Source organism: Periplaneta americana, chromosome 14, assembly GCF_040183065.1.
Source record: "Periplaneta americana isolate PAMFEO1 chromosome 14, P.americana_PAMFEO1_priV1, whole genome shotgun sequence".
NCBI classification, from domain to species: Eukaryota; Metazoa; Arthropoda; class Insecta; order Blattodea; family Blattidae; genus Periplaneta; species Periplaneta americana.
In genome coordinates, this window is record NC_091130.1 from 151,225,833 (window position 1) to 151,247,438 (window position 21,606).

Sequence of the window (21,606 nt, forward strand, 5' to 3'; positions counted from 1 at the left end):
GCATTTCAGAATAAAACAAAACACACACTACACTACAATAAACAATAGGCTATTACACGAAGGCCGTGACCTGCAGGATTGCTGATATATTTAGAGTTCAGATGGCTCAGATTCGCATCATAATGCCAATATGTGGATCTTTATTTGTGTAATTTTTTTGATAACTGTGTATTGGATATTAAGATCTACAAAACATACTTCCTATTTTAGCTGCGTCTTTCAACTAGGCTACATCAAGATTAATTTCATATTTCTTTACTTCAATCGATTAGATTTGTGATCACTGCCGAGCATATTTTGTGGTTGGGAAAATAGCAGGCCATGTCACTTCTTGCTACGTGATGAGTAAGTTTATTTCCTGCAACGAGTAATGAATGAAACACTGAAATTGCTAACGATTTACGACGATATATCATTCGCCTCATTTTCCGCATCTCAGCAATAGATTTGTAACAACAGCCTATAGGCCTACTACTGAAAATATACGGGATGATACATTACTGATAAAATAAGAGGTCTATAAGATTTTGTAGTCTCTTGATCACCTCGGCAAGATCTCTTAGTGGGGAAAAAGTGATTCTGCCCTCTACATTTCAGGGTAGTTCACAAACATGCAGCAGCTGTACCAAGACGCTAAGTATTTTGTTCAAAGCATGACAAACATGACATTTTCTTACCTCTCACCTACAATCCGCAATGGCCTGAAATAGCTACTGCATTACTCCCACACGAAAAACTCGCTAATCGTCCTAACATTGTTACTTGCGCTTGCGCATTGAGAGTCAAGAACTGAAGTTGGATAGGTTCAAGGAAAAGTATTTGGCATCAAAAACATTCAGAGGGAGTATGTTTCATTATTATGAAAGCAAATGACTTTCAAAATGTCTGATATTCTTCAGTGAAAATAAATCTGAACAATTTTTATTTGAACTTCTTATAACTTAGTTTGCAGCATTTGCTGCACAAGCCACTAGTACATATATAAATATAATTTATGAAGATAAGAAATTGTACTTCTTCGCACTGTTCAGGCTCTAAGCTGCAGCATCCCTGCAGCTATTCTGTGAACGTCTAGGCACTGCTTGGTCGGAGCAAAGTTGTATTTGATCTAAGTATTTAGTTCAAATTGTCAGTCAGATTTAAAGTCCTCATATAAAAACGTAAAAATGATCTTACCTTGACTATGCCTCTCAACAGAAGACTGCTTGTTACCAGGTCGACCACAGCGAACACCAACTCCACCACAAGGATGGGTAATGTTACTGGAAATATATAATTTACATCGTTTGGAATTATTAAAAATGTCCTGGCATGTTTACTAATAGTGCACTAGAATGCATTAGATTAGATTTAATTAAGGACGAACATATTAGAACTGAACTGGGTGTTTATGCAATAAATGACCGGATTCAAGAATGGAAAGAATGGAATCGACAGGAATACATAAAATAATACATATCTATATTGCTATAGGCAAGAGAGATTATCGGAAGACCAAAGACGAGATGGAAAGATTTGCTATGAGACCGGAACAGGCCTGAAGCCTAATCCATGAAGTGGAGAAGAAGAAGAAGAAGAAGAAGAAGAAGAAGAAGGAGGAGGAGGAGGAGGAGAAAGAGAAGAAGGAGGAGGAGGAGGAGAAGAAGAAGAAGGAGAAGGAGAAGAAGGAGGAGGAGAAGAAGGAGAAGGAGGAGGAGGAGAAGAAGGAGAAGGAGAAGAAGAAGGAGGAGGAGAAGAAGAAGGAGGAGGAGAAGAATAAGGAGAAGGAGGAGGAGGAGAAGTAGGAGGAGGAGGAGAAGGAGGAGGAGGAGAAGAAGGAGGAGGAGAAGAAGGAGGAGGAGAAGAAGGAGGAGGAGAAGGAGAAGCAGGAGGAGGAGAAGGAGGAGGAGAAGGAGGAGGAGGAGAAGAAGGAGGAGGAGAAGAAGAAGAAGGAGGAGGAGAAGAAGGAGAAGAAGGAGGAGGAGAAGGAGAAGAAGAAGGAGGAGGAGAAGGAGAAGAAGAAGGAGGAGAAGGAGAAGGAGAAGAAGGAGGAGAAGGAGGAGGAGAAGAAGAAGAAGGAGGAGGAGAAGAAGAAGGAGAAGAAGGAGGAGGAGAAGGAGGAGGAGAAGAAGAAGGAGGAGAAGGAGGAGAAGAAGGAGGAGGAGAAGGAGAAGGAGAAGAAGAAGGAGGAGAAGGAGAAGGAGAAGAAGAAGGAGGAGAAGAAGGAGAAGATTCAATTAATTTAGATTATGAGGATTATTGCAACATAAATATGTGGCAATCATATTATATTAAAGTTACATTTCATAATTTCAAAGGCAAATGGCCAGTTTGTCCAAGTAATGTTTAATTTTGCTTAACGAATGTTAAATTAACAGTCTGTTTATTTTTAACGCTTTGTTAATGTATTTTCCATTTGTTCAACATAATTTTGTTTAAGATAACCAACACTTAACTATAACGTCTGTTAGCTCTATTTTAACTACTCAACACCAGTTGGTAATGATTCTACACATGTAAGACAATTTTTGATTGGCTAAAATTAATCTTTAAATTCTATATTATAGAGTGAGTCATGAAACTTGCATAAAATGACAACCTGTTATGGTAGGCCACGCTTCATAAACAAACAGTTGACAAATGAAAGTTGTAGGTGACGTGCTGAATAATAATTACAAAGTAGGGTTATATTTCCTCATTGCTATTATGGATATGAAATACGAAAGAAATAAAATAACACTGATGTATTTAAACAGTCCGAAGTAGTTTTAAATGTTATATTACCAGTCATATGCTGAACATTCCCTACAGAGAGACACAAAATATTAATTTCGCAACTTCTGTTCGAACAGCTGTGGAGACATCGGCCATATTTAACTAACTGTTAAACGAGTTAACTGCCCGAAATCCTACATTTAAAATTAAGAAACTGTTAACAATCTGTTAAACCAAATGGTGTTGAAAACATACAATTTTATCAATTAACAAACTGTTTAGAGTTTAACAGTCGTTAAATTTCTAACAATACTTGGAAAAACCGGCCATAAGCCTCACAACCGTGTTTGGTAGCCATGGTTTCATAGAATGTAGTCCGGGTATCCTTTGAAGCTGTACTGTAAAATGTAACAAATCCCTTCGCTTTAGCTAATGGAAGGTAAAAACGTCACTTGCTTTTCTAAAGCAAGAACGAACTCTGCAAATACAGTACACGCCTGGATTAATCTCGATATCTGTTGCAGCTGATCCTTTGTAATACGGGATCAGAAGCAGCTCTTTGTAATTCCGATGAGATTAACTCCAGGAAGTTAAATCGACTCTAAAGCAACGGAAATTAAATCTGTGTCGTATAATGGATTTGGATCCGAATATACGAGTAAATACGAAATAAGATAGAGATCAAATGGTTTACTTTGTGCAAATGCAAGAGAAGCAGTAATATTCAGTGAAGAATTATTTTAAAGACAATTTCATGATTTCATATACATTAAACAAGTTCTGAATTATTTTACCCTTGATGAGATAATGTGGCCATTACAACTCTGAGGACCAATTTCACCAACATGTATTAACACTTAACTAATCGTTATAGGTACTGCTTATACCGGTTGTTCTGTATGGTTGTGAAACTTGGACTCTTACTTTGAAAGAGAAACAGACGCTAAGGTTGTTTGAGATTAAGGTGCATAGAAAAATATTTGTGGCTAAGAGGGATGAAGTTACAGGAGAATGGAGAAAGTTTGTCCCATACAACGCAAAACTGCACGCATTGTATTTTTCATCTGAAAATTTAATCCAGACGTTTGAATTGACAGGACATGTAGCACGTATGGGTGAATCCAGAAATTCATGTAGAGTGTTAGTTGGGAGACCTGAGGGAAAAATACTTTGGGGAAGCCGAGACGTAGATAGGAGGATAATATTAAAAGGGATTTGAGGGAGATGGAATATGTCGCTGGGACTGGCTTAATCTTACTAAGAATAGGGACCGATGGAGGGCTTATGTGAGGGCTGCAATGAACCTCCGGGTTCTCTTAAAGCAAGTAAGTAAGTAACTAAGTAAGTAAGTAGATAAGTATTTATTTTTTATTTATTTATTTTTTATTTATCTATTTATTTTTATTTATTTATTTATTTTTTAATTATTTTTTATTTTTTATTTATCTATTTATTTATTGTTTAATTTATCTATTTATTTTTATTTTCTATATATTTTTATCTATATATTTATATATTTATCTGGCATTATATTTATGCATTTCTGGATTCGTCCATACGTGCTACATGCCCTGCCCATCTCAAACGTCTGGATTTAATGTTCCTAATTATGTCAGGTGAAGAATACAATGCGTGCAGTTCTGTGTTGTGCAACTTTGTCCATTCTCCTGTAACATCATCCCTCTTAGCTCCAAATATTTTCCTAAGCACCTTATTCAAAAACACCTTTAACCTATGTTCCTCTCTCAAAGTGAGAGTCCAAGTTTCACAACCTTAAAGAAGAACCGGTAATATAACTGTTTTATAAATTCTAACTTTCAGATTTTTTGACAGCAGACTGGATGATAAAAGCTTCTCAACCGAATAATAACAGGCATTTCCCATATTTATTCTGTGTTTAATTTCTTCCCGAGTATCATTTATATTTGTTACTGTTGCTCCCAGGTATTTGAATTTTTCCACCTCTTCAAAAGATAAATTTCCAATTTTTATATTTCCATTTCGTACAATATTCTAGTCACGAGACATAATCAAAAATAAATAGATGAATAAATAAAATAAAAAATAAATAAATATAAAATATAAATAAATGTGTTAGTTCTATATAAATCGCTCTGTATGAAACAGAATAAGATATTAGTGTAGTCAGTGCTGCAGGCTTTACAAGACGAGCTTGGTTACCGAACATAAATTCTGTAGGCTATGATTCAGATTGATGGATCACGTGGTAAGAAAGAATGGCCGTGACTCACAGAAGAGAGTTGAGTTTAGAGATTTGAAAGGACAGATATAACGTGAAAATGACGTGAATGGATGGAATAGAGAATTATATTGGAAAGATTGGTTATAGGAATCCGAGTACTATGAAGACGTGGAAATCGGAGGTGAGCTGTATGGAATAGATATTGATTGATACGGGGATGATGAAATTTAGGATTTAAAGGACTTTGAGGACGTTGAAGACCGAGACTTGAGGGGATGTTAGAATGGAGAGTATTGTGTAGAATTTGTGATGTAGGGTTTACATTATAGCAATCAAAAATAGACGTAATGACATTCATTATAAACGTCGAAATGTAGGTGGCTGTGTTCTCATGTATTAATTTATTGACACACGCTAGTGTTTATTTCTATGGAGAAAAGACACGATTTCAAGTACCAGTGAAATTTTTGTAATATGATGGGGAAGGAAAATGAATCGAACTGTCAGAAAGATCTTATTTACAGGATCAACCGTAAATAATGCCATTAATTTCAGGGGGTTATTCTTTGAGATATTTCAAACAAATATTTTCAATACAATTTTTCTCGATTCTTGCTTTTTTTTTCGAGGTTAAAATGGTTTTATATAAAACATTTCATAGCGTGTTTTGGGAAAGACATTGACTGAATTCCCAATATGCTCAGTGAATTTAAGAGAACAGTGTATCATCACAGACTAGTATATACAGTCACGAAGCTTGAGTTTTGAGGGTGCTAGGAACAATAGACTGTGCAAGTAATATTTCGCATTGTCTGTAATGAGGCGACAGTAGCGATCCTAGTGGTTAGCAACTATCTATGGATGCATATTTATTACGTATAGAGCTTCGTGACTATATACTTGACTGTAGTATTATTATAGTGAATGATAGAATTAGTTTTGTCCTTTAAATGTGCAAAAATTTGATCCGAATAAATATAACCCTGCGTTCTGAAAAGAAATTTAAAAAATTGACATTTGTTCGGATAAAATTTCTGCATATTTAAAGGACAAAATTAAAAATAAAATTCCTATGAACAGTAAAACATTCAAATTAGTTACTAAAGACAGTAAAGATCCCCAGGATTGTAGGGTCCCATAGATAGACGATGGTAATCAAAGTAAGGATCGTTTATGTATATATATATATATATATATATATATATATATATATATATATGTATACCTCACCTCCCTCAAACCTATTTTAATATAATCCTCCAATATACGTCTTGGCCTCCCCTAAGGTCTCTTTCCCCCAGGTTTCCCAAATAACACTATAGGCATTTCTAGATTCGCTCATACGTGTTACATACCCTACTCATCTCAAACGTCTAGAATTAACGATCCTAATTATGCTAGTTGAAGAATACAATGCTTGCAATTCTGCGTTGTGTAACTTTCTCCATTCTTCTGTAACTTCATCCATATTAGCTCCACATATTTTCCTAAGCGTCTTATTCTCGAACACTCTTAATCTCTGTTCCTTTCTCAAAGTGAGAGTCTAACTTTCACAACCATACAGAATAACTGCTAATTCATTCATAGTGTTCTGCCTAAGGGCAGATCTTTCACTGCAAATCCAGCATTCTCCAGTCTTTCTTATTTTCTGCCTTCCTCTTTGTCTCCTCATATGATCCATAATACTCGTATATCTTAATGTCATCTATCATCTGATATCTTCTTCTGCTCCGAACTCTTCTCCCGTTCACCATTCTTTCTAGTGCATCCTTCAGTAGGTAGTTTCTTCTCAACCAGTGCCCAACCAATTCCTTTTCCTCTTTCTGATCAGTTTCAGCTTCGTTTCTTATTCGGTCTATCCACTTCATACGTTCCATTCTTCTCCATATCCACATTTCAAATGCTTCTAGTCGCTTCTCTTCACTTCGTCGTAATGCCCATGTTTCTGCCCCATACAATGCTACACTACACACAAAAACTTCACTAGTCTCTTCCTTAGTTCTTTGTCCGGAGGTACGAAGAAGTTGCTTCTTTTTATATTAAAAGCTTTCTTCGCCATTGCTATCCTTCTTTTGACTTCCTGGCAGCAGCTCATGTTACTGCTTATAGTACACCCCAAGTATGTGAAGCTGTCCACTTGCTCTACTGCCTCATTTGGAGTTCGCAAGTTTACCTTCTTATTTTTGGTAATGCAACTGGTGTATAAAAATCTTTCAGTTTTAGTGTATGTAGTGAGAAAAATGTATTGTTCTTCCTTTCACATACGGAATATAAGTGTAAAATAGTATTTTCCTGTTCATGAAAGTAAATTCATAGTTAAAAACTGAACCACTTCTTTATACAAGCCTAGCGAACAGTTCTATTTAAGCTCTTTCTCTTGTTACGCTTTTTTGTCCCTTTTTACAGTCGATTAATGTTATTTTGCTGGGTTTCTTTTCAATTCCGCAGTCCCTTGTATGTCTGCGTTAAATTGAGCTTCTAATGATCTAGCTTCTATTCATACAGCCTCTGGGACAACGGACGCAGTTTCATACTGTGTAATTCCAGTCATTCCTGAATATCTGATACGGCCAGTGTGGAATTCCACTGCATTTATACGTTTTCAAATCATAAATGTTTGCGAATTAAATTGAGTTTCAACAAATGAATGACTCGTTTCCAGTTTGCGCATTGTGAAGTTGCTATACAGGGTGTAAGAGAACAGTGCTAACAGTACACTCAGAATTACGCTGCATTTATATGTTTTCAAATCATATATGTTTGCGAATTAAATTGAGTTTCACCAAATGAATGACTCGTTTCCAGTTTTCGCAGGGTGAAGTTGCTATACAGGGTGTAAGAGAACAGTTCTAACAGGACACTCGGAATTTCACTGCATTTATACGTTTTCAAATCATAAATATTTGAGAATTAAATTGAGTTTCAACAAATGAATGACTCATTTCCAGTTTGTGCAGTGTGAAGTTGCTATACAGGGTGTAAGAGAACAGTGCTAACAGCACACTCGGAATTTCACTGCATTTATACGTTTTCAAATCATAATTGTTTGCGAATTAAATTGAGTTTCAATAAATGAATGACTCGTTTCCAATTTGCGCAGTGTGAAGTTGCTATACAGGGTGTAAGAGAACAGTGCTAACAGTACACTCGGAATTTCACTGCATTTATACGTTTTCAAATCATAAATGTTTGCGAATTAAATTGAGTTTCAACAAATGAATGACTCGTTTCCAGTTTGCGCTGTGTGAAGTTGCTATACAGGGTGTAAGAGAACAGTACACTCGGAATTTCACTGCATTTATACGTTTTCAAATCATAAATGTTTGCGAATTAAATTGAGTTTCAACAAATGAATGACTCGTTTCCAGTTTGTGCTGTGTGAAGTTGCTATACAGGGTGTAAGAGAACAGTGCTAACAGTACTCAATATATTGCAAGACATAATTACGTGCATTTCCTCCCTTCTCCTTGTTTCATGACGTAAACCTGGAATTTTAGGGTACTATAAAATGTATGTTTAATAATTTTCGTCTGCTACTAACCTGCAGTTGACCACGAGGGTCCAGGATATGGCAGAAATAATTGTGTATAGTTTAAATAATGAATTTAACAATAATAATAATCAGATATATGTATAAAACTTTCAATTTCTGAAAAAGAGATATAAACAATATCGATTAATAAAAAATATTAAGTTAACAAAAATAGTCTAAAACATTAATTTACCATACTAGAAAAGTATACATATATAGTTGTTTTTTATTTTAGTATGTTATTTTACGACGTTTTATCAACATCTTAGGTTATTTAGCGTCTGAATGAGATGAAGGTAATAATGCTGATGAAATGAGTCCGGGGTCCAGGACCGAAATTTACCCAGCATTTGCTTAAATTGGGTTGAGGGAAAACCCCGGAAAAATCTCAAGCAGGCTACTTCCCCTACCGGGAATCGAACCCGGGCCACCTGGTTTCGCGACCAGACGCGCTAACCGCTATTCCACAGGTATGGATCATGAATGTTTGTGAAGTATTCATAAGGAATCTTTTATGACATCAATAATTATTTGATGGATTTGTACCTGAATAAAGTCCCACTACTTTACGTACAAAACTGTACTGTTACTTTTCTATAAACTTAATTCTGAACAAAGAAAACTTTAAAATCTTTCGCTATTTTCGAATAATCCTATGCAACTGAGAGGAATTTGTTGAATTAAGTAAGGGAAGGGAAGTTGTGTAGTCAATTTTATATTCTTCATTGGAGAATAGAGTAAGTTTTTATACATACCAATTCTATAACTAAAATAGTTATTCATGTTACATGGGGCGAAAGAAACTACATTTGCCCAAGAGGCTTGTACTGGTATGTTGAGGTAGAGATAGTGAGATTTTACGTATGAGTTGAGATAATGAGATTCCTTGTAACAACATTTACTGAATTAAGAGACAATAAAGTTAAGAGATCAAGTGTCTTACCTGCAGGATGAAGGTTCCACAAAGTACTGTCGCTGGTGTATTGCAAGCCAAATTCTACTCCAAAGAATATACCGCCGATGGTAGTAGTGATGGAAAGTATCTGCAACAGTAGTTAGTTGTTGTCTTTATATTTTTATTATGACTATTACACTTTTACTACGTCACACTACTTTCGACCAATAAAAAGGTACGAAAGGACGTATTTCAACTAATCATGGCTGCTTATCGCACAATTTTATCGCGTCCCTAGCATTTGTTTAATTTTATCGCGTCCCTAGCATTTGTTTATTTTTATCACTACCCTAGCATTTGTTTCTTTGCTTTGCCAACATTTCAAACTGCACTGGTCTGGACGTCAAAAAACAGAAAATTACAAACCACTCCAGTCGATGCACAGCACTTTCAAATATGACTCGCATTGGCATTCAAGAACAAGAATTAATAAAGATCACTGGTCGTGTATGAAGAGCACCATTCGGAAATCCTGAATAAGTTCAGGGATACACCATGTACATCGCCGAGTTCACTTCTTTTACGCACACGTCCAATATAACATCAACTGAACCACCAACCATTAAAACATTCAAATTTGAAAATTGTACTTTCAATAATTGTTTCTTTTAAAATTATTCATGTTTATTTTTATTTCATCATCGTTAATTAAAATGTTTCTTATTTATTTCATCATCCCGAATTAAAACTTTTCTAACACTCGTTTATATTATTTAGGTTATGTTATAGCTTCTGCTATATGATATCATGAATAGTCACGTATCAGAGATTGGTTAATACTAATATTTATTGAAAATCATCTGTCAAGTGACGTTGATTACTGGGATCGGGATAATTGAAGTGGAATGCAACTGTTTTAATAAAAATGAAACTGAATCAACAAAGCCTTCTTGACCAGTAACCGTCCACAGAGCTCAATGAAGATTTCATAGTTGGCACAACTGATAAGAAAACAGCTATTCATAACACACTACTGCCATCTATTAGCGTAATATTTATAATGTTGAGATGGTACAAATTTGAAGACAGTTTTATATTTTCGTAAGTGAATTAATATTTTATTGCATTGGAGTACTTCGTTACTTCTAATCTTTATATACGAGGCGCATCCAGAAAGTAAGTTTCCCGATTTTTTCCCCTTTAAAGTAAACGTAATTAGCCGAGTCAATTGCGCATGCGTAAGAGATCTATGACGTATCAATCATATGCCAGCCGGACAGGTCCCACCTGGTGCCAGTAGCGTGGCAGCAGTGGTCCGAAATGGAAGCTCTTATTCCTTCTCCCGCCGCCTGCGAGATTCGGTCGGTGATAAAGTTCTTTAATGCACAAAGCATTGCGCCAATTGAAATTCATCGGCAGCTCTGTCAGGTCTATGGGCCGAACATCATGAGTAAGCAGATGGTGCGTCGCTGGTGTAGGCAGTTTTCCGAAGGTCGTCAAAGTGTCCATGATGAAGAGCGTCCCTCATCAATGACGATCGTATTAGGCTGGTGCTGCAGTGCATCATGGAGAACCATCGCTTCACGATTACGGAGCTGAGCAGCCATTTTCCGCAGATATCGCGATCCTTGTTGCATGAGATTGTCACTAAGCACCTTCTGTTCAAAGAAGTTTGTGCCGAAAACCTGACACCCGAACACAAAATGCAATGTTTAGGAGCAGCACTGACATTTCTGCAACGGTATCACGATGACGGCGACGAGTTCCTCGACAGGATCGTCACGGACGATGAGACTTGGATTTCGCACTTCACCCCGGAAACCAAGCAGCAGTCAATGCATTGGCGGCATAGTGGATCTCCGGTCAGGACGAAATTCAAGCAGACGCTGTCGGTACGGAAAGTGATGTGCACGGTGTTCTGGGACAGGAAGGGCATTCTGCTCATTGACTTCCTTCCAAGAGGTGAAACAGTGAACGCTGATCGTTACTGTGAAACATTGCGAAAATTGCGACGTGCCATTCAAAACAAGAGGCGTGGCATGCTTACTGCAGGTGTTGTGCTCCTCCATGACAATGCTCGTCCACATACGGCTCGGCGCACAGCAGCTGTTTTGACAGAATTTGGCTGGGAGTTGTCTGATCATCCAGCCTACAGTCCTGATCTTGCTCCCAGCGATTTTAACGTTTTCTTGCACCTCAAGAAATTCCTGTCCTCCGGTGAGCGTTTTGGCAACGACGAAGAGCTGAAGATGTCTGTCACAAGCTGGTTCCATCCACAGGCGGCAGAGTTCTACGACAGAGGGATACAAAAGTTGATCCCACGATACGATAAGTGTCTCAATTCTGATGGTGGCTATGTTGAAAAATAGCTGAAACATTGCTGTACCTGTTGCCAATAAATGTTTTCCTGAAAGTGTATGTTATTTTTTGTAAAAAAATAGGGGAACTTACTTTCTGGATTCGCCTCGTATTTTCTTCTAATCGTGTAATAGTCAATTAAATCCCAGTCGAATTTTTATTTTCTCTAGATAAATCAAAACCTCTAGTGCGATTATTGTTGATTAATTTACTGAGTGTATATTTAGAATACTCAGTGTTGATATTTCAAACAAAAACGGTAGTGGAATTAAACTATGTAGGGAATTCGAAAATTAATGGTAACACTGCTAGTTTTGTAGATTTTAATATCCAATACACAGCTGTACTCAGAAAATTACACAATCAGACTGAATCACTGAAAGTTCAAAGTCAGGGGTCACTCATTAAAATCCTTTCAGCAGTTTTCCCGTAATTTTTATTACCAGTTCAAATTATATATATATACTAGTGGCTTGTGCAACAAATGCTGCAAACTAAGTTCATTAGACGTTTAAATAAAAATTTTTTATATTTATTTTCAATGAAAAATACCAGACATTTTGAAAGATATTTGCTTCCATAATAATAAAACATACTCCCTCTGAATGGTTTTTATGTCCAATACTTTTTCATGAACCTATGTATCCTATGTCTCTTAAGTTTCAACGCGAAAACGCAAGTAACAATGTCAGGACGATCAGTGGGTTTGTCATGTGGGAGTAAAGCAATAGCTATTTCAGGTCATTGTGGATTGTAAAAGTCAGGTTTGCTATGCTTTCGAACAATAGACATAGCATTTTGGTATAGCTGCTGTAGCCTATGTAGAGATTGAAATGTAGAGGTAAAATCATTTTATCCTGCTAAGAGATCTTGCTGAAATGATCGAGAGACTACAAAATTTTGTAGGTCTCTTATTTCTCAGTAAGTAATACCGTCTTTCTTTAGGAACTGTAATTTTTGCGCTCTCTCGAACCAATATTGAAGAGAATGACGCATATAAATATCTACACCACACCGCCATTAAGTACATGAAAAAGACCAACCCCACTTGATTAAGAACTATAAAAGTATTTGATTTTTAATAAAAATATTATCTTACGTAAGTTTTACAGCTTTCAGTAACATATACTATATATACTATATAGCCGCCACTCAGTAAAATATAGAAAATAATGAAGATATAATTTAACACATTCTCTATATCTACTTATAGTAACCCCAAAACGTTTCACTTTCATGTCATCAGTATAGAATTAATATGTATAATTAATGAAAAATAATCATATCATGGCATTAACTATAATGAAATTTAATTGTTAATGGTAATAATGTCATCAAACCACTTCAAGTTTTGTAGATTTTAATATCCAATACACAGCTGTGCTCAGAAAATTACACACCACAGAATCAGACCTGTAAATTAGCGAGTCTTCAAGTTTTTAATAACCAATTGAATTTGAACTCTAAACATGTCAGCAATCCTGCAGGTCATGGCCTTCGTGTAATAGCTATTGTTTATTGTAGTGTGTGTTTTGTTTTATTCTGAAATCACGGCCGTGCGGAAATGCAATTAATTCTCAAAACTGAAGGAAGATGGATTTTGGAAAATAGGAAAATAATGTAGGAAAGTTGATATTTCACTGAAAACTACTGGTTTTCTGAAAAACTTTGGGTTCCAAGCTTCAAAATGAGGGGTCATTTATTAAAATCCGTTCAGCCGTTTTCCCGGAATTTCCATTACCAGTTAAAATTATATATATACTAGTCGCTTGTGCAGCAAATGCTGCAAACTAAGTTCATTAGACGTTCAAATAAACATTTTTCAGATTTATTTTCAATGAAGAATACCAGACAATCTGTAAGTTATTTACTTCCATAATAATTAAAGATTCTCTCGAGCCAATACTGAAGAGAACCACGTATATAAATATCTACACCACACCGCCATTAAATATATGAAAAAGACCCAACCCCACTTGATTAATAATTATAAAAATATTTGATTTTTAATAATATTATTATCTTACGTAAGTTTTATAGCTTTCAGTAACATATACTATATGTACTATATAGCCGCCAGTCAGTAAAATATAGAAATCAAAATCTAATTTAAGTTATTCTCTACATCTACTTATATAACCCCAAAACGTTTCATTTTCATATCATCAATATAGCATTAATATGTATAATTAATGAAAAGTAGTCACATCATGGCATTAACTACAATAATATATCATTTCTAATGGTAATAATGTAATCAAACCACCTCAAGTTTTGTAGTTTTTAGTATTCAATACACAGCTCTACCCAGAAAATTACACACCACAGAATCGAACCTGTAAATTATTTTTAGTAAGTTAAGTTTTTAATAACCAATTTAATTTGAGCTCTAAATATGTCAGCATTCTTGCAGATAATGGCCTTCGTGTAATATTGTTTACTGTAGTGTGTGTTTTGTTTTATTCTGAAATGCAACACGGCCGACTTGATGCTCGCTTCTCTTCTCCTTTACAAAAAATCGAAGGTTATATCAAGTCGGCCGTGAATGCTATTAACTAGTTCTCAAAACTGACGACAGATGGATTTTGGAAAATAGGAAAATAATGTAGGAAAATTGATATGTCACTGAAAACTACTGTTTTTCTGAAAAACTTTGGGTTCCAAGCTTCAAAATGAGGGGTCATTTATTAAAATCCCTTCGGCCGTTTTCCCGTAATTTCCATTACCAGTTAAAATTATATATATATATATATATATATATATATATATATATATATATATAGATTTTAGGAAGTGCCTTGTTCTAGAATGTGCAAAATTGTGCTTCTGTATACTCTTTTCCCTCTCTGTATTTATTTCTCTGCTTTATACCTACATTCGATTGATAATATTGTCAAAATCCCTTACTCCTTCCTCTTTAAAATTCTTCAACAAATTTTCCTCTCATCGGAATTTATTTCAATTCTTTGTGACTCCGACCGAAGTATTAAACATTTTTCTTTTTTGTTCTAAAACAAAACATACGAACCATAACGTTTACAATACGTGCCAGTGTTAAGTGCAGCTCTGTGTTACGTCAGTACGAAAGGCCCTTATTTCTAGCTCACTCCAGGCTATATAAATCCTCTTAAACTCAGAACTAGATGCGATTTCAACACAAGTGCTAATTACAGACATCCGATTAAGTTTGTGGGCGTTGTTCCCAACTTTCTCTAAAGAAACTTTCCCCTCAGGGTAGCGCCTTAAAAATTAATCTCTCTTTATGAGACTGAAGTCTGTAAACGTGCTGATATTCATGTTTCACTGATTCCGAGTTACGATTGTGAAATGTGGTCTATGTCTAGTAATAGAGGTCAGCATAGGATGTGTTTTAAAGAACGAATATTATCACATACTTCTTGAATCGGTTATTTGAGAAACAACACATGTCCTTACGACCGATTTCACTCACATATTTAATTTTAATTTTTACTTAACTATTAAATTTTAATAGAACAATATAAAAAGTCGGTTGGAAAATTACAATTTTGTAATACAGTAAACTCTATGTAAACTGTAAGAATTGTTTGTGCGAGATCGTGCGTATTTGCTTGTTTTCCGCACAGAACCAATACGCGGTAAGTGTGAAATACCACATTCAGTATTCCCAACGTAACACACATAACAATTTCCCTCTTCTTACCGCTTAAGCGCGACATTCATTTTACTGCTTTAGGCTTTTAACATATTATTTTTAGAGACGTTTAACATAGTAATAATTATAAATTGGAAACTTACCACTGCAATTTCACCTAAATTGCAATGTTAATTATTGTTTTTAAATATTTGCAAAAATTAAGTAAAGTCTACTACTCCACGAAACTTATTGCATTCCTGATACAAGTAACATTAAGGAAACCGTGAAAAAATCAACGAGATTCCAGATGCTGATGTTATTACTGCAATATGTTATATAAATAATATTGTTAAAATATTAAAATGAAAAAAATAAATCATTACATAACCTTACCGTTTGTTTTAAGTTCGCATTTATAGACTGGGGGAAAAAAAAGACAGACGTATATCACGGCCTGCTGGAGTATAGTAATCACTGAAAACATTTTACAGCAACAATGTTGAGGAAAGATATTTTGGTGTTCCGAAGTTGCCGTCATTAAACAGAAACGAACATGGAGATTTCATTGCAACTAATTAGAAATTCGTCTTTCAGGTATGTAATAAACGATCTTCGCACAAAATAATGTACGATACACGAGCGGTGTGTTTGTTTTCATGTTCTCGGAAATTAAAAAAGCTCAACTACGTTTCGCTTTTTCAATCTTTTCCTCGAAGATGAAAACGTCAACATACCGCTCTTGTAACGTATATTACTATTATGTATTGTCGCGATATGACTTCCTAAGTTAAAGCGACATAAAATAAATAAATTTAAAAGAAATCACAATACTATAATATTGTACAACATATAACAATATGGACATTGTGATAGTTGTTTTCTTTATGGTCCGACAAAGTTTAATAAACTAGTGTGAGAAATGAAGCTTTGCCAAGTTAAGGGTTAAAGCCTTTTAAATTGACACATAAAGGGACAATGCATTTCACTAAAACATATATATATATATATATATATATATATATATATATATATATATATATATAATTTAAACTGGTAATGGAAATTACGGGAAAACGGCTGAACGGATTTTAATAAATGACCCCTCATTTTGAAGCTTGGAACCCAAAGTTTTTCAGAAAAATAGTAGTTTTGCGTGAAATGTCAATTTTTCAACATAGTTTTCCTATTTTCTAAAATCCATCTGTCGTCACTAATTGCATTTCAGAATAAAACAAAACACACACTACAGTAAACAATATTACACGAAGGCCATGATCTGCAAGAATGCTGACATATTTAGAGCACACATTAAATTGGTTATTAAAAACTTCAGGACTTATTAAAAATAATTTACAGGTCTGATTCTGTGGTGTGTAATTTTCTGAGTACAGCTGTGTATTGATTATTAAAAATTACAAAACTTGAGGAGGTTTGATGGCATTATTACCATTAGAAATGAAATATTATTATAGTTAATGCCATGTTGTGATTATTTTTTATTAATTATAGCCTACATATTAATGCTATATTGATGATATGAAAGTGAAACATTTTGGGGTTATATAAGTAGATGTAGAGAATAACTTAAATTAGATCTTGATTTCTATATTTTACTGAGTGGCGGCTGTATAGTATATATAGTATATGTTACTGAGAGCTATAAAACTTACGTAAGATAATAATATTATTAAAAATCAAATATTTTTATAGTTATTAATCAAGTATGGTTGGGTCTTTTTCATATATTTAATGGCGTTGTGGTGGAGATATTTATATGCGTGGTTCTCTTCAGAATTAGCTCGAGAGAGATAGTATCTTTCATTACTATTAAGGAAGTAAATAACTTTCAGAATGTCTGGTATTCTTCATTGAAAATAAATCTGAAAAATATTTATTTGAACGTCTAATGAACTTAGTTTGCAGCATTTGCTGCACAAGCCACTAGTATGCTATAATTTTAATAGAACAATAGAAAAAAATATCGGTAGGAAAATTAAAATTTTACAATAGTATAATATTGTACAACATATAAAAATATGGACATTGTGATATTTGTTTTCTTTACGGTCCGACAAGGTTTAATAAACTAGTGTGAGAAATGAAGCTTTGCCAAGTTAAGGGTTAAAGTCTAATTGAAAGATAAAGGGACAATGCATTTCACTAAAACAAATTGGCCTTTAAGCTCTTATTAAACGACATTTAATTTAATTGGTCAATAGTTCGTCATTTAAATAATTAATCCTGCATTAATGACGATAATTTTCATCGTGGCGAGAAGAATGATGGACTTGATATTTGAAAATGATGATTCCTTACCAAGACGGACGAGGATAATCTCCGAAAAAAAGTATTATTTTAATACAAAGGAGGTAAAAGATTTACAAATGCGGTTTAGGCCAAGAAAAATATCTGCATTGTGTATGTTGAATAGTACAGAAGTTCATTTAGAATTTCCAATTGATTGTTAAGTAGCCTAGGTACTTCATAATTATATAAATAGAAGACCTACATTTATTTACAAAACGTTTAATCAATTTTCGATTGCCTAAAATACAGCAATAAATAATATGATGAACAAATCATCATATAGGCCAAATATTACATTTTAAGGTATTGGAATAGCTCAAATCCATGCTTGAAGTCTTTCCATTTTGCTTGTTGCACGATATTTCCTTGCATCTGTTTCAATATTATTCCGTTTCGTTTTCAATATTCTTGAAGACATTGAGATGAGGCTTTTTCGCACTGGAAAATCTTTCTACTTATTTTCAACCTTTCTTCTTTTCTTCTAAGTCTGCGATTCCATCCTTTTGTTTACAATGATTTTAATATGTTTTGAAGTTAACACCGTTTATGAATAACAAATTAACTCACTATAGAAGTCACTGCTTACATTAACAAGGCACATGGCCTCCGAAATTACGATTTTACTGATTCCGAAGGCCATGATGACTTAATAAGAAATTAAATTAGTTGGTTTTATTTTAATTGCGTATTATTTCGGTGAAATGCAAACGAATTAAATATGATTTAACTTCCATGTTTAGTTAGTTACAATTAGTTAATTGTTTATGAGCAGGCTTCGAGACTTTGGACCCAATACAATAAGTTTACTGTGCATGCACTATAGGTTGTTGACTCGCTGCAGGTAGTGAAAGGTAGAGATGTGTTGAGGTAACAACGTTGCTGTTTAGAGTAGAGTACGGTAGTATGGGGAAACACACATATGTACATTCTGAAAGTAAATATACATTACACAATGATAATGTCAAAATAATGTGAAAAGCATTTATTCTCCTGTCTTTTATAAGCATTTGTGTTTAATTATACACAGTGTTAATGGTGGAAATAAGCATGTAGCAATTTTAATTTCTTCATTTATCCTATTGGTCGTCTTTAGGAAGTGCAGTTACAGTACAGAATTGCATTGTACTACAAAATACATTTTCAGTGTCTCAAACGTAAATCTTTTCCAGTTGTCTATCAAACACAGTTTGTACTGTGAAAAGATGCGCTCTACTTCGCATGACTTCATAGGAGCAAAACGAAAAAACCTAACATCATTGCAATCTCTAAGAGACAGTCCTTCATTCTCGGGTGACTCTATGTCCACTAATTTGCTGTTTATATTACACAATGCTCCATATCCGTTATTTTACATAAAATTGATTTCCACTTCTGTTTTACACGTTCAGTAACCGGTGTACTTGGTGTCTCATTAATTCTCTGCGTCATTTCCTCAACTAATTTGAGGGCTTCCGGCATCTCTTGCTCCGACTTTTCTAACCGTGTTATAGTTTCAGACACAGTTTCAAAATAGATTTGTATGAAAACCAAATTATTCATCAGAACCTTCAAATCCAGAGCGTTTTCCTTTGCGTGTTTGTTGTCATTCATTCTACAGTACCCCACCCACTGTACGCTTTACCACTATGCTCAGTACGCCGTTATGCGGATTTCCCACTGAACTGCTCTATCGGGTCCGAAGTCTCGAAGCCTGTTTATGAGTAACATGTTGATATCTGCCTTTAGCTATAAGTTTTGAGGCAGCTTATAAATATTGGATATACGTTTTTATCCTACTAGGGTGAATTTTTCTTGTGACCTACAATATGTCTAAATATTTAAAGAAACGTTTAAATATATTTGAGACTACCAGTATGCCCTAAAGTTCGTGGACATATATTGTTTTAAAATACCCAAATTATTTTTCAGTAAAATATTACGAAGTTTTGCATTATTTTCTATGAGAGTTAATGAGAACAAAGGCTATTTATTTTACCATTTAGTGTATCGTAAAAGATGTAGGTCAACCCATATTATTTGCAGATGACACAAGTATAGCAATTACAGCCAATAACTCCAACACATTCCAATCTTCAACAGAGGAAATTCTCTTCAAAATATGTGACTGGTTCTCAGTCAATAAATTAGTATTAAATTGTAACAAAACTAACATAATTAAATTTAAATCCTGTCCAAATTCAACCTTGTAAATTTCTAGCGCAACAATTAACAATAGATCCCTATTAGAAACAACAACAACCAAATATCTTGGCTTAAAAATCGATAATGTATTAAATTGGAAAAATCATATTAAAGAAATTACCCCCAAACTAAATTCAGCCTGTTTTGCTATTAGATCTATGCAAGAGATAGTAAATATCAGTACCTTAAAAACAATATACTTTGCATACTTCCACTTGGTAATGAGTTTTGGAATAATATTCTGGGGAAATTCCACAGATAGTAACAGTATATTCCTACTACAAAAAAGAGTAATTAGAATAAGAGTAGGTGCCAAATCTAGGGAATCGTGTAGGACTATTTTAAAAAAAAACTACAAATAATGCCCATGGCTTGACAGTATATTTTTTCATTAAAAAACTTCCTGGTATGTAATCGTGAAAATTTTGTTACTAATTCAACAGTTCATACCATAAATACACGACAAAACATGACTTTCATACTGCATCAGCAAGTCTATCGTGCTATCAAAACGGAGTGCGTAATATGGGAGTAAAAACTTTTAATAGCCTCCCTATCGATATAAAAAATGAAACCTAAAACATAAGATTATTTAGGGCCAAAGTAAAGAAGTACCTAATTTCTCACGCCTTCTATTCTGCAGGTGAATTCATGACATTCAATAACGCTTCATGAAATTTATACTAAAACTATGTGTTGTACTAGTAGACTATATTGCAAATCTGGTCTGTATATATTTCATCTAGACTGTGACTATAAATTAAGACTTTATAATAGTATTATGTTTTTTGACTTGTTCCATATACTAGCTGTAAGCAATGTATGAATACCATAGAATGTAAATAAATACAATACAGTACAATACAATCGTATGTTTTGCCCTTCACATTACAAAATAAAAAGAGAAAATTCTAAAACTTTTCTAAAGTGAATACATTGATATTTTACTGAAGTCCCACACTATAGCTTCTGAATGCGCTATCTCTGTTACGACTACTTACTTATGGCTTTTAAGGAACCCGGAGGTTCATTCCCACCCTCACATAAGCCCGCCAAAGGTCCCTATCCTGAGCTAGATTAATTCAATGAGGTGGAATATTAATTTGAGGGAGGTGGAATATGACGATCATAGCCCACCTCCCTCAAATCCATTATTATATTATCCTCCCATCTACGTCTCGGCCTCCACAAAGATCATATCCCTTTGGCTTCCCAACTAACACTCTATATACACTTCTGAATTCGCCCATACGTGCTACATATCCTGCCCATCTCAAACACGTAGATTTTCTGTTACGACTTACTTACTTACTTATTTACTTACTTACTTACTTACTTAATTACTTACTGGCTTTTAAGGAACCCGGAGGTTCATTGCCGCCCTCACATAAGCCCGCCATTGGTCCCTATCCTGAGCAAGATTAATCCAGTCTCTATCATTATATCCTACTCCCTCAAATCCATTTTAATATTATCTTCCCATCTACGTCTCGGCCTCCCCAAAGGTCTTTTGCCCTCCGGCCTCCCAACTAACACTCTATATGCATTTCTGGATTCGCCCATACGTGCTACATGCCCTGCCCATCTCAAACGTCTGGATTTAATATTCTTAATTATGTAAGGTGAAGAATACAATGCGTGCAGTTCTGTGTTGTGTAACTTTCTCCATTCTCCTGTAACTTCATCCTTCTTAGCCCCAAATATTTTCCTAAGAACCTTATTCTCAAAAACCCTTAATCTCCGTTCCTCTCTCAAAGTGAGAGTCCAAGTTCCACAACCATACAGAACAACCGGTAATATAACTGTTTTACAAATTCTAA

At 34.7% G+C, this 21,606-nt stretch overlaps 1 protein-coding gene across 1 annotated transcript in view; it reads right to left on the bottom strand.

Moving 5' to 3' along the window:
* LOC138713856 (uncharacterized) overlaps nt 1–21,606 on the bottom strand; it is a 55,560-nt gene that overhangs the window by 7,646 nt on the left and 26,308 nt on the right. The window contains exons 3-4 of the mRNA XM_069846312.1: nt 9,373–9,472; nt 1,177–1,262 (exon numbers count right to left, since the gene is read on the bottom strand). Of these exons, the coding sequence (XP_069702413.1) occupies nt 1,177–1,262; nt 9,373–9,472 (186 nt within the window). The remainder of the gene's footprint in view (nt 1–1,176; nt 1,263–9,372; nt 9,473–21,606) is intronic.